General features: G+C 35.9%; 6 protein-coding genes and 7 long non-coding RNA genes across 13 annotated transcripts; 7 read left to right on the forward strand and 6 right to left on the reverse strand.

Moving 5' to 3' along the window:
• The first annotated feature begins 324 nt into the window (after positions 1-324).
• SPOM_SPNCRNA.4130 lies at positions 325-700 on the forward strand. Its single transcript, NR_193491.1, has one exon. It is a non-coding gene; the product is annotated as a non-coding RNA (long non-coding RNA).
• SPOM_SPNCRNA.4131 lies at positions 367-1,738 on the reverse strand. Its single transcript, NR_193492.1, has one exon. It is a non-coding gene; the product is annotated as a non-coding RNA (long non-coding RNA).
• On the forward strand, positions 831-3,528 carry pik3 (phosphatidylinositol 3-kinase Pik3). The gene has a single exon (NM_001020127.3). The coding sequence runs from the start codon at positions 951-953 to the stop codon at positions 3,354-3,356; it is 2,406 nt and encodes an 801-aa protein (NP_594699.1). The 5' UTR covers positions 831-950; the 3' UTR covers positions 3,357-3,528.
• On the reverse strand, positions 3,431-4,190 carry SPOM_SPNCRNA.1020. The gene has a single exon (NR_149861.1). It is a non-coding gene; the product is annotated as a non-coding RNA (long non-coding RNA).
• atg1803 (WD repeat-containing protein Atg1803) lies at positions 3,573-5,060 on the forward strand. Its single transcript, NM_001020128.3, has 5 exons — positions 3,573-3,697; positions 3,749-3,849; positions 3,898-3,986; positions 4,043-4,134; positions 4,184-5,060. Exons 1-5 carry the CDS (start codon positions 3,583-3,585, stop codon positions 4,879-4,881), a joined length of 1,095 nt encoding a protein of 364 aa, NP_594700.1. The 5' UTR covers positions 3,573-3,582; the 3' UTR covers positions 4,882-5,060.
• SPOM_SPNCRNA.4132 lies at positions 4,946-6,603 on the reverse strand. Its single transcript, NR_193493.1, has one exon. It is a non-coding gene; the product is annotated as a non-coding RNA (long non-coding RNA).
• On the forward strand, positions 5,243-6,920 carry tfa1 (transcription factor TFIIE subunit Tfa1). The gene is made up of 4 exons (NM_001020129.3): positions 5,243-5,404; positions 5,447-5,542; positions 5,584-5,725; positions 5,854-6,920. Exons 1-4 carry the CDS (start codon positions 5,298-5,300, stop codon positions 6,811-6,813), a joined length of 1,305 nt encoding a protein of 434 aa, NP_594701.3. The 5' UTR covers positions 5,243-5,297; the 3' UTR covers positions 6,814-6,920.
• sin1 (MAP kinase-interacting protein Sin1) lies at positions 6,736-9,141 on the reverse strand. The gene is made up of 3 exons (NM_001020130.3): positions 8,980-9,141; positions 7,037-8,920; positions 6,736-6,997 (listed from the first exon to the last, which is right to left on the reverse strand). The coding sequence occupies exons 1-3, from the start codon at positions 9,000-9,002 to the stop codon at positions 6,907-6,909; spliced, it is 1,998 nt and encodes a 665-aa protein (NP_594703.1). The 5' UTR covers positions 9,003-9,141; the 3' UTR covers positions 6,736-6,906.
• Positions 6,928-7,767, forward strand: SPOM_SPNCRNA.4133. Its single transcript, NR_193494.1, has one exon. It is a non-coding gene; the product is annotated as a non-coding RNA (long non-coding RNA).
• Positions 7,959-8,936, forward strand: SPOM_SPNCRNA.4134. Its single transcript, NR_193495.1, has one exon. It is a non-coding gene; the product is annotated as a non-coding RNA (long non-coding RNA).
• Positions 9,142-9,237: 96 nt separating the features above from the next.
• SPOM_SPNCRNA.1021 lies at positions 9,238-13,276 on the forward strand. The gene has a single exon (NR_149862.1). It is a non-coding gene; the product is annotated as a non-coding RNA (long non-coding RNA).
• On the reverse strand, positions 9,575-12,167 carry mid2 (septin ring organizing protein). Its single transcript, NM_001020131.3, has one exon. The coding sequence runs from the start codon at positions 11,971-11,973 to the stop codon at positions 9,853-9,855; it is 2,121 nt and encodes a 706-aa protein (NP_594704.2). The 5' UTR covers positions 11,974-12,167; the 3' UTR covers positions 9,575-9,852.
• rpb9 (DNA-directed RNA polymerase II complex TFIIS subunit Rpb9) lies at positions 12,104-13,119 on the reverse strand. Its single transcript, NM_001020132.3, has 5 exons — positions 13,006-13,119; positions 12,872-12,938; positions 12,699-12,748; positions 12,524-12,656; positions 12,104-12,448 (listed from the first exon to the last, which is right to left on the reverse strand). Exons 1-5 carry the CDS (start codon positions 13,044-13,046, stop codon positions 12,398-12,400), a joined length of 342 nt encoding a protein of 113 aa, NP_594705.1. The 5' UTR covers positions 13,047-13,119; the 3' UTR covers positions 12,104-12,397.
• Positions 13,277-13,308: the final 32 nt, after the last annotated feature.

Raw genomic sequence — 13,308 nt, forward strand, 5'->3', positions numbered from 1 at the left:
GACACGTATTTTTTATAAACTGATACTAAAATAGGGCCTCTATAAAATAATTAGTTTTATTATGAAAGATTAATAATTAGTTCGTTCTAAATTTTACAATTAAATAAAAATTTAAAATTATCAGACTTTTAATATGCTTTTGCTCCGAATATTATATGAATATATGACAGTAAATCTACAGGCTTGTTATTTTATCGAACTTATTTTTTTAAAAAATTACCAGATAAAATAAAATATTAAAACATTCATTTTTATCATTTAATGTTATTTACGTTCACTTTTAAGCAAATTGTTAGGTCTTCTTTTACAACAACGTTAATTCATAAAACTGTATTTTTTATATTTCAAGAAAGTGTGAATTTATATCAATTATTGCAAAAGATTATGTGCTGTTGAATGAACCACATAGTTGATCGTATTGTTAACCAAGCAGCAATTGTTGCTTAGTTCCTAGTCGTTCCGGTGCTTGAAAACTAAAAATAATTAATTCAATGTGAGCAAACACAAAACATAAAACACCATTAGCGCATAGAGGGTATAGGTGATCAATTATTCAGAGCAGTTTTAGCTTCTTCGGCTTTACCATTTATTCCGCCTCAAGCTTTGCTTACAGTGTTATGTTCAGACACTCAAAACTTGACTTTACATCGAGATGTAGAGATGAATGCGTCCTATTTTTTGTATTTCAAAAATTACAGCAAAAACACTTGTGTAGTAGATTATGAGATATTATTATTATTATACCGTATTCAGCATTTTGTACTTATTTTACGAAGTATTTCTTAAATTCCACAGTATTATAATTCATCATTGCTTCGTGTACTTTAGCTACAGCCTTTCTTGTCTTACCACATTTAGTAAAGCTAGTACACCACCACATTAACAATCCCAGGCTATTATTTGTATGGTAAAAAGTGAAATTTCCAAAAAATAAATGCTTTACATATGGAATGGATAGACTTGTTTTTTCATATTGTCCTTCAAGCAAGGTGACTGCCAGATTCTTGGTTAAATTTTGCTTCATTGAATATCAAGATAGTCAAGAACCATGCATTTGCACCATTCAATTGTTTTCAGGGAATGAATCAGGATCTTTAATGCAAAAATGTTTCGTTTCAAAAATACCAAATAAGAGTCTACTTCCTACTGAGCTTTCTAAGATATCAACTCATGAGTGGCTCGACTTTGGGGTTACCGTTTCTGAGCTCTCATTGAACGCAAAATTTGTAGTGTCTGCCTGGAAACCATCCTTTAATGATGAGGAAGTCTATGAATTTGTGGGCTGTACAACGTATCGACTTTTTGATGAAAATAATTTACTAAGGCAAGGTCTCCAAAAAATACCTTTACAGACTTCAAAAGAAATAAAGAAGTACTCGCCAACATCGTTGGAACTAGAACAAGTTAAAGAAATAAACCGGCTTGACGGTTTACTTCTCAAATTACAGTTGGGCGATGTTCCATCCGTTAATTGGCTGGATGATATATCCTTTGGAAAAATCAAAGACTTTAGATCTAAGCACATGTCTCTCGTCACTATCCCTATTTTGTATCTTGATTTTCTTCAATTCTCTTTCCCCGTCGTCTTTCAACGATCCTACTATCCCAAATCTGAAAATCGAGTATATTACTCGTCCTTTGATTTGGAGTTAAATCTAGATAGTCCAGCTGAGCTGAAACATAGACGACTGGTTCGTTCTCAACGTAATGGACCTTTGGATAAGGACTTAAAACCTAATTCAAAAATTCGAAAAGAGCTTGAGTCAATTTTATCTTATCCACCAAGCGAAGAATTATCACTTGAAGAAAAGGACCTTATTTGGAAGTTTAGATTTTATCTTACCAGGAATAAGAAAGCAATGACTAAATTCTTGAAAAGCGTTGTTTGGACTGATTCATCTGAAGTCAATCAAGCACTTAGTCTTTTAGATAGCTGGACCGAAATTGACATTGACGATGCATTGGAATTACTAAGTCCTTCATTTGTACACCCTAAGGTTCGTGCCTACGCTGTCTCTCGTTTAGAGACTGCTTCGAATGAAGAATTGTTGTTATACCTTCTCCAACTGGTTCAAGCATTACGATATGACAACCCTATCAGCTCTGATGAAAGGTTCCAACCTAGCCCTCTTGCCTTATTTCTTGTAAATAGAGCAATATCATCACCGAGTATCGGAAATGATTTATATTGGTACTTAGTAGTAGAGATTGAAGATGAGCCCGTAAGCAAGCTATTTTCTTCCGTCATGTTTCTTTTTCAAAAAGAGCTTTCAAAGTCTGTGGAAGGAAGATTGATCCGCGAAACACTTTCTGCTCAGGCAAAATTCGTTGAAAAATTACTACGCATAAGTAAATCTGTACAATCATTTCGCGGTACTCGATTGAAGAAAATTGAATACTTAAAAGTCCTTTTAGAAGATCATAAGTATCATTTACTGGATTTTCATGCTTTACCACTTCCTCTAGATCCATCCGTAAATATAGTTGGCATTATTCCAGATGCCTGTACGGTATTCAAATCTACCATGCAACCTTTACGCTTACTTTTTAAATGCCAAGATGGATCAAAATATCCTATAATATTTAAAAACGGTGATGATTTACGTCAAGACCAGCTTGTTATTCAAATATTAACACTTATGGATAAGCTGTTGAAGAAAGAGAAATTGGATTTGCATTTAAAGCCCTATAGAATCCTTGCAACAGGTCCCACTCATGGTGCCGTACAATTTGTACCGTCTAAAACCCTTGCTACTATTTTAGCAGAATATCATGGTAGTGTTTTAGCTTATTTACGAGAAAACAATCCAGATGATGGATTAAATTCTGCGAATTACGGGATAGACCCTGTTGCTATGGACAACTACGTTCGAAGCTGCGCAGGTTATTGTGTAATCACTTATTTATTAGGAGTTGGTGATCGGCACTTAGACAATCTCTTGATTACGAAAGACGGTCATTTTTTTCATGCTGACTTTGGTTATATTCTGGGTCGTGATCCTAAGCTTTTTTCACCAGCTATGAAACTTTCTAAGGAAATGGTTGAAGGTATGGGGGGCTACAATTCTCCCTTTTATCAGCAATTTAAATCCTATTGCTATACAACTTTTACTGCTTTACGAAAATCTTCGAACCTGATCCTTAACTTGTTTTCGTTGATGGTTGATGCGAATATACCCGATATAAAATTTGACAAAGAAAAAGTAGTATATAAAGTCAAAGAAAGATTTTGTTTACAAATGTCTGAATCAGATGCCATCAAATATTTTGAACAATTAATTAATGATTCTGTCAGTGCTCTGTTTCCTCAAATCATAGATCGCATGCACAATCTTGCGCAGTATATGCGATCCTAAACATTAATGACTTAATGATTATATGCCCACATTTACACTTTTTTTTTTATCCAAACTTGCTTTTCCATTATAGCTGTTGTTGAACTAATACATTATTATGCCTAGTAAAAAGGTTGTGTTTTCTAAAGAAAGTGATGAATTGTATAATTGACGGTGTGTAATTTACCGAATTCACCGAGAACAATCTAAAGTAGTTTTGCATAATGCATAAACCCCACAAATTGGAATGTCAACTATTAATACTGTATCATTAAATCAAGATGCCTCATGCATGTCTGTTGCGCTAGATACAGGCTATAAAATCTTTCAAATTAACCCTCTAAAGCTGCGCGCTCAAAGACGTAAGTTTTGCAATATGCAGATCTCTTATTTGAATATTTACAATTGTCTAGAGTTCAATGACGGTGGTCTTTCAATAGTCAAAATGCTTTTTAGAAGCAATGTTTTACTCTTAGTAGGCGGCGGTGGAAATCCAAAATACGCACCAAATAAGGTAAGTTTGAGTAATGCTTTGTTTTCTTTTAGCTAAGCTTGTTTACAGCTTATTGTTTGGGATGATGTGAAAGAGAGGCCGGTAAAAGAGCTTGAATTGAATTTTGAAATAAAAGGAATATGTTTCGATGGGAAATTGTACGTTCTTCTCTTTTATATTGCTTGTCGTCTTATTAACAACTAACATATCTAAGATTAGCAATTGCAACCGCATCAAAGCTATTTTTGTACCAATTCGGAAATAACTTAAAACTACAAAGATGCCTTGATACCCAGAATCCAAAAGGTAAGACATTCTTTGCTTAGCATAGTCGAAGCTGACTTTTGAAATGTAGGCTTATGCGCTATGGTTACTACTGTTGAGAAAACTGCTATCGTTTTTCCTTCTAGAAAGGTCGGCCAGCTGCAAATATTATTTCTTTTTAAGGATCATATGAACACTAGCATAGTGCCTGCACATGATAGTGAGATATCATGTTTGGGTATATCCAAAACTGGTTCAAAAATAGCATCCTCTTCAACAAACGGTACTTTAATTCGTATTTGGAATTCAGAAACTGGAGAAAAAATTTGCGAATTTCGTCGTGGCTATCAACACACGGCAGTTTGTCAATTAGCGTTTTCTCCCGATGAATTATTGTTGGCTTGTGCAAGTAAGAAAGAAACTTTACATATATTTTCTCTTCACGGAAGTCCTAATACAATTCGTCAATTAACGTCTGAAGAACCTTATGAGGAAGCAAGTGAATTTAAATCTTCTACAACCGAACCCCGTCAAACTCACTGGAAACGAAAATTACTTAAGTTAATTGATAGTGGAAAACGTGCACATTGGAGAATTCAGCTTTATCAATCTAACCCTGTACTTTTACATTGGTTAGATGAAATGACTATTCTTATTTGTTACAAGGATGCTGCATATCAGAAATTAAAGCTTACGATTGAAGAATCTTCCAAAAGTGTGGAACATGCTAATCAACATGTATGCTTTCATTATGATTATACACTAGAGGCAGATGGGTCTTTATGCTGATGACTTTCGATTTCTTTCTAGTACTTTACCTTTCTACATTAGATAATTTTGTATATAACTTTTCAAATAACGTCTCATTAATGATTTTATGTTAAACAATGATACTATCCTAATTGTGCATGAATTTTAATACGTATCAAGTTTTAGCTAGTTCACCGAAGAATTTATTGAACAACGGACATTGTGAATAAATTTATAGTAATTTAAGGCAATGGACCACTTTTAAGACTATTATGTTTGAATGTCATTTTAAAAGATGTTTTCTAAATTAACAGTCTTCATGACTATAGGCATTTAAAGAGTCATTAGTTAACGCCTTAAGCAGTGTCTTTTTGTGGTACATTCTCCACTACTCCATCACCCTTTATTATTCGCTGCAAAAACCTTCCTTCGATTTATCGTATCATTTATCTACTATGTCCAATGCTCCAGAAATAGTACAGAGACTTATAAAAATGATTATGAGGGCGTTTTACGAAACTAGACATATAATATTTATGGATGCGATTTTGCGACATTCAGCGTACGTGCTTCACAAGATCAGAACGATTTTAACCTTTGGTAGACTTACAGATGAGCAAACAGCGCTGTTAATGGGTATCCCTATAAAAGAATGTCGGTTTATTGCTGGAAAATTGCGCGAGGATCGTTTATTGGCAATGTACGTGAAGGCAATTCCATGACCAGCTGCTAACCTTTCAGTCAAAGTAGGACGGAAATGAAGGAAGGCCAACAAAGGCAATATCATACAACCTATTTCTATATCGATTTCTGTTCTACGATTGACAGCATTAAATGGCGTATGCACCAATTAGTGAAAACAGTAGAAGATCGAATGCGAAATGTAAGTTCCTTTTTTAATTGGGCCTTTTTTCATAAAAGGTTTACCATATTGTTTCCTTCTTTTTGCTTAGTGTTTTACCCACTACTTTTACGAATCTCTTATTATCGTCACTTTCACTAACTTAGCAGGATTTCGATTCTAAAGGCTATGTTTGTCCATTTTGCAACAAAAAGTTTTCTAGCCTTGACGTTTTGTCTTTGGTGACCAACGAGGGAACTTTTGCTTGTAACGTTTGTGGAACCGAACTCAAAGACGATGAGGAGAGTGCAGAAATGATGTCTAGTCAGAAAAGGCTAGGAAAACTGATGGGACAAGTTAATGGTATAATCGATGCATTGAAAAGGGTGGATGAAATTGTCGTACCACAAAACAATTTCCAATCTGCTTTAGAACATGCGGTTCCTGTTTCGTTAGACACCCAAAATTTGTCGCAACAAAACTTGTCAAAAAGTAATTCAGACGTCCGTCTTTCCACCTCTTCGCCATCTATTACAGTTGATTTCTCTGCTGATAAAGAGACTGATGAAAAGCGTGAAAGGAATTGCGACAAGCAAGTCAAAGCTGCTCAAAACATTCTTCCCGAATGGCATGCAACATCAACAATTTCTGGCTCCATTACTCGTGCTGGAGCTAAAGATGCCGCACTTCATAGTTTTAGAACTGAAACTGTTAATGAGGTTCAAGACACTAAAACAGATATTACTTCTGAAAAGAGCGCCTTAGATGCTTATTACGCAACACTTCGTGCAAAGCAAAAAGAGGAAAGCGAGTTTATGGACAGTGAAAACGTAGATGATGAGGAGGATGATGACTTCTTAGACGTTACGACGGCTACCTCTCTTCAAAACAAAAGTACTGATTATGGGTCGGTCAAGCGTAAAACCGAGAACCTAAATTCAGATAGTGATATCCAAAATAAAAGAACAAAATCGATAGAAGAAAACAATTCATTACCACCTATTGTTTCTACAAATGGTATTACTGATGGTGATACGGAAATGCAAGAAAGTAAAAAGAATGTTATTATTAATGGATTTAATGAGGACGATGAAGACGATGAAGATGAAGCTGATTTTGAAGATGTTTAATAAAAATGACATAGGGGAGAGAGCAATGTGATACCAAAAAACAAAGGTGTTTATACCTATGTATTCATAGAATCTTTTTGTAATAAATAAATGTTAATTTATTTTTTTAACAGTATTCATCAGTGCACGTATCCTGCTAACTATAATGGCAGCTTCCAAGGCGGACAAAACTTCAAAATCATACCTGAACTCGTTAGCTTATTAGCGTTAAAAAATTTCTTACCGCTTAGTTTCCCTATTCTTGGACACAATCATTTTAAAATTACATGGTGATTTTTTAGACTGCTTGCATAAAATAATCGATCCAGCATGTATACTGGACGTCTTAGGCGTTTCAAATATATTTTTGGATTCAGACGGCATTATGTGAACGTATTCTCCATCAATAGCTAGTAGACGCTCATGTCTTCCCATAAATGAAACAGGTTGTCGTTTCCATACAAGAAATTCTTGATAGGTATTGCTCGACATAATATCTGTTGCATTGTATGTTGAAGATTGTGCATCTTTCTTAATAGATCCATAAACGGAATTTTGTGGTGAGGAGGTTGGCAATTGTTGGGTACTTCCTTTTTTATCGCGTACCTTCTTTTTAACAAGTTCTAGAGTTGGATTTCCGTCTAGTGAACTAAATGTTTTATCAAGTGGTAAAACAGTATCAGATCCAGCAACTCGCAGAGTATACTTAAATCGCTCCAATTGCTTCATCCAACACACCTGGTTCAACACCATAGCCAATCTAGTAGTTTTTGATATTTCAATATTGCAAAATCGAGCATTATCCCCGTATGGGGGAAGTCGTACCTGTACGACATGAGAAGTATTAAGTGTATCTTTGACATCCTGAGCTTGCTTTTGTGATTGACTTGAAGTTGAACTAGTATGCCGAATATGCGTTTTGTTATTGGCTTCAGGAATTGATGTTGGATGCTTCGATTTAAACGGGTAGGCAGCTTGATTTTCCTTTATTTGGGCAGGAGTGGCTTTAACTAAAGCAAATGCGTCAAAACCAAATTTTGATAATGGACCTACACGGTCCAAAGCGGGAAAATCTTCATCTAGCTCCCCGTCATCTTCAACAATACGTAAATTCCAATAATTCGGATTTTGAGCCTCATCTTCTATTGGGGGCACGAGTTGCTGGTTAACGTATTGAAGTAAAATATAACCGATAGCCTCAGAGACCAAAACATTCTTTCGGAGTTCTACAAATAAGGGCTTTGAAGGACTTTCGCTCGAAGGAAAATAAATGTTTAAACGGAGGGCATTTGATTCTGCATGTCCAGAAAAAGTAGCAAAATTTTCAGCCAATGGCCCATTCTGGCTACTGTTTTCTTTATGTTCAAGTAATGCACGAAGAGCAGATGTAGGAGCCTTTGCGTTCGAAACAGATCTTGCTTTATTGACTGTATTGTGTGTTCCGCGTTGCTTACCAGGAAAAAGAGCATCAACCGCAACAACTGCATCAGCTTCAGTGTCAGTTAAGGAAGAATTCATTGGAAAAGTAAGAGGAATTTCTCCTTGACTTAAATGAAATGATTCCTCAGAAATCGACCGTAGATCATCATAATCCGTAGAAACACTGCTTTGCTGGTTTATGGAAGACTGTTTGGACGAGGTTAAATTCACTGCCTGCGAGGATTCTACCATGTTGGTAAGCTTAAGATTTGCGATAGCATCAATATTATTTAATGTGGAAATTTTGGGGTCCAGTCTTTCCTCTTCTTTTATACTTGCAACATCCTTCTGCATTGGGACTTTGCTAAAAGAAAATATACACGAGTTATCGTCATCACCCACATCTGAAGATTCGGATAAGTCAGAAGTAGCATAATCAGAATCTTCAGCTCGAGAATGATTAACTTGACCCCCAGCACCATTTACTTGTTTAGTATCACTCGGCTTTCGGACATTGGATACAGTGTCATTAGCGACAATCGGGGGACTTGAAGAAAACGAAGTTTTAGAATAATCATAATCATGAATCAACAAGTCTTGCAATGATTTGTCCAATTCCCATTCCGGGGCCTCAGTAGATATAACTCGATTTTCGATTGAGTCAGGAAGTATATGAGAATATTGCATTCGCAAAAATGTTAACAAAAGACTGTAAAATAAACGTATTAGTTTGTATAAGTTTCATAGGAAAAAAAATAGTATCCTTACACTTTCTCTCTTGTTAATTCCATTCTGAGTCCTTATTATATCGCATTTACAGACTTTATAAAATATTTAATTTCAACGAAGTTTGAATACTTAGCGACCATACTTTTTATGGCACCTTAATATAGAAAATTTGTAAACTCAATTATGTGAAACGTTGGTGACGGACGCCGCGTGCTTTATTTCAGTTGCTATGTATCCCCCGCTAAGCATTTAATTAAGTGTTGGGGGTAACACCGTAAAGTACCACCAAATTTCAAAAGACAGCAAAATATGAACGAAACTATTAATTCAAACAGTTATTAACTGAAGTACAAAAACGCTAGACAATGAAAAAAAGTGATCTCATATACGTTTTAGATATTGCGAAACAGCTAAAAATGGTATTTGAACTATATAGCAATTACGGTATTAATTATTTACAGAATAATGTAATTAAATTATTGTGGAATTTTTATTTTTTGAAGTTTCTCAAATGGCAAGCTTACGACTTAATAAATTCACTCGACAACGCCAAGCTAGAGTATTTTAAGGAATTTGATTTATTTACAAAGCCAAGATAAACGTTTTGAGACAACTTATTTTGACAACGTTTCTTCGGATCAAGGGAAACTTTCAAAAATGAAGTATTTTGCAACTGAAGTATAAATATACATGGGGAGTAGTAAGTAATTGCTATCCGATTTTTAACAGCTTATATAAAACGAGCTCATTTCAACCGAATCTAGCTTCTCGATGGTAGATAAAATGAACATTATGTATTATGCGAGGGAAACAACAAAACCAATGAAAAATGCAAGACGATATAGATAAAGGAGAAGATAAAGACCAAATGTGATTTAAATAGAAAAAGTGAGGTCGAAGCAAATGGTCAATTTAAAAACTCAGCGAAAGAAATGATTTGGTCCAATTTTTGTGAACCATTGAACATTGCCCCAAATGCTGACGAAGTGTAGACATCCACTCATCTTTTTCGCCGACGGTTTCAGCGTAAAAATCGATGTAGTCCCCATTACTGAAAATGATACGGAAACCCGATTCGAAATACAGATACCCTTCTAGTTCTTCTTCATCACTATAATGGTTGTCATCCACGATATGTGTGGCTTCAGACAAATCAATCGTTGCTCTGCGAACTTTAGAGAATTGTTGAAAAGCTACTAACTTTGATCCTATTAATTGAAAATAGCGACGACGCCAATAAGGGCAATCCCCACCTTGTTGACATAGATAACCATCACACAATAAAGTTCTATCCCATTCAGCAAGCTTTAAGTCATACATGGCAGACTCGATTGAAGCGGGAAGTTCTTTCAGAGAGACAGGAAGCGCTGGTAAGAAAAATACGTGGATTTCGAGTTCTCCTACTTTTCGAGGGAGAGGCTTGACATCTTTAGCTGCCGGATCAACAGTCCATTTGTTCATGATTGGTAGAACCATAGATTGACAACGGCCTAGTGCGGTTCGGCTTACAGAATCAGTGTTAATGGTAACTTCGCCGAAAGTTCCATCTTCAGAAACAAATCCATGAAGTGCTTCTGAAACGGGGTCGGTAGTCATAGACTTTCTCTTATTTGTTGAAAATACTTTTCCAAGTGTAGAACGAGTGCGAACCTTAGGTGGATCGTAAGCCGCACGGAGCGTACATACAATTGAAGAACTAATACTTTCATCAAAAGTATACTCATTTTCAATTTTAGTAGTAGAGTGTAAGGCGTTCCATGGTACTTGAATGTGCTTACCAGAGATTGTATAAGTGAACCTAGTGGTCATCCCCGATGCCAAAGGAATAGTTAAGTTTCTGATTTCCATAAGACGGACAAACAATCTTCCACTCCCGCCGGTTTGTTGCAAACTACTGGACAAATTTCGCGATAACGATTCTGGCATATAACAAGAATTGACAACGCGCCGCGAAGTTTGCATTTCTTGTTTCTGACTAGTGGCATGTACAACTTTAGAATTCTGTCGTAGCAAATATGTCCTAGTCAAAGCGTCAAAGGCTGAAAGAACATTTGTAAAGCGAGGATCTGGTAAAGAAACCACTTTTGGAAGAAGCGGTATCGGAGCATTTTCGTCAAGAACATGAGGGGAATCTAAAGAGGTGATGGAGCTCGTAAGTGGCTCTTCGTATTCATGAATAGAATCTGAACGGTAGATATCAGTCCTACAATTCTCTCGGTTCTCATCTGCGAATGATAAGCGAGGAGGTGTCTTTATATCTTGGAACGAGGACGAATCTTCAGAGAAACCAAAAGATGCAATACTGTTTATACCTTCGCCAAGACCAACCATGTCACTAACACTGCTAACTATACTGTTCGTAAAACTAGTGTCAGATGAATTATGAGAGTGAGTAGGTAACTCAAGTTTGACAGGTGGTGAAATTGAAACTTCTTCAAATTCAGCTGGCAATGTGTCCTCGTTAAAAAGCTTTGAATTACAAACGGAACGAGCAGGATTTTTTTTAGGAATTGGTATGTCGCCATGGCCCTGGTTAGATGAATTACTCTTTATCGAGTTGCGTGGAGTCGAGCTACGACTGCTTTTATTTGAAGCCTCATCATCAGATAATTTGATCAAACATGAATCGTTCAATGACAGTATGTTCTCTTTGTTTACGTCTTCAACACTTGTACTACTACTATCCGTTTCATTCATGACAGAGTAAGTTGGGGTCCTACGAACTTCTGTAGAAAAAGGAAGAAGAGACTGATGATCATCAAAACTGGAAGAATTTGATAACGTTTGATCATAAGGGAAACTATCGCCATCTTCAGCATCCTCAGATTCAGCAAAAGAAGGGGCCGTAGACGAGATGTTACTGCGATTAAAATTTCTCATTGTACTTTCTCGAGATATCGATGCGATTGTAGAGGCATAGTCAGAACATTCGTAATCAGTACTTGGGATGGGAGAAGGAATTCTCAATGCTCTATGGATGTCAGCTAAATACATTTTAGCATGCTGATCCTGTTGAGAAGCAGTCATCAACATTATGGAAAGCCTTGGAATTTAACAGCTCTGCTGAAATTAGAATATAAAAAAAAATAAAGGCACAAAGAATTAAGGGTTTTTATTTAATTGGTATTCGGATTACAAGGCTATTCCGTATGGATTATTGTATACAAATAACTGAAACAGTTTCAGTATATTCCAGAAGGTACACCGAATGTGAAATAAAGAAATTCAAGTGTTTTGGTAGGCGCGTTGCTTAATATAAAGGAAGGAGGCGAGCATATGATTGAGAGGCTGGTAAATCCATTTTCGGCAAAGGTGGCTGGTATCACTCGAAAATCCAGTTTTCCAGCACAGAAGCGAGAGAGTGGTTACATCAAGCGGATCATTTAAACCGAAGTCTAAGAGCCATTGGTGGACGCAGCTAGTTTTACAATCCCTTGTTAGACCGAATTGTCGCATATTACTGTTCTTCAAAAGCAAATCCACAATGTACGCAAACATAAATCAGAGTCTAATTAAGTCAGTAAAATTGTTTTTAAACCTAAATATTAAAATTGTTTTCTCAATGAAACAATGCGAAACACACCATCATAGTATCACCCCGACGAGAATGAGTCTGATAAAAAACTGCTTCATGTTGATGACAACGCGGGCATTCTTTGTCTGATCTAGGTAAAGTAGGGTCCGTTGAAGCGTCGTGACTGACCGTCGTGTTTTCTCTACAAATTTAGTGATTATTCGAAGGATGAAATCTAACTTACACATTGGAGCTTTGTAACTCATGGCGATAAACTTTACTAGTAGCAGCGATCTATACAAATTAGCTGATGAGATATTTAAAACTTCCAAATGATGAGGAAAAAAGTAATCGAAAAGAACTTCGAATTTTTTTCTTGAAGTGAATAAACCCAGTAGGAGAAAAAAACAAGCTTACCTCTGAGTAATCACAATTACGACAAGCTAGCCTCAGAACACGATCCACTTTATCCTCTCTAGGGTACCTATTTATTTCATGTTAGTGTTTTCAAACAATTTTCAGTGTCATCTTTTTGAGAAACTAATCCGTACAGCATATTATTGCATTCTATACAATATTGAAAATTTGACATTTTAAAAAAGCAAACAAAAGTATTTTACTTCAACGCAATAAACTTTCAAAAGAACGTGGTGGTTAGTGGATATGGAAAATACAGTGGACAACAGCGTCCTGATGGTTCACATCTATAAGTTCGAAAAAGCTTTTGTTTATCTACAACGTCTCTACAAGATTTCGTTAAAAACTGTGTAGCTGCTTTAAAATTTATTTGCGATATACTTAATATTACTAATTATATAGAAGATATATTGACTTTAACGTGTAGCATTATTCAA

The sequence above is a fragment of the Schizosaccharomyces pombe genome (genome assembly GCF_000002945.2).
Source record: "Schizosaccharomyces pombe strain 972h- genome assembly, chromosome: I".
NCBI lineage: Eukaryota > Fungi > Ascomycota > Schizosaccharomycetes > Schizosaccharomycetales > Schizosaccharomycetaceae > Schizosaccharomyces > Schizosaccharomyces pombe.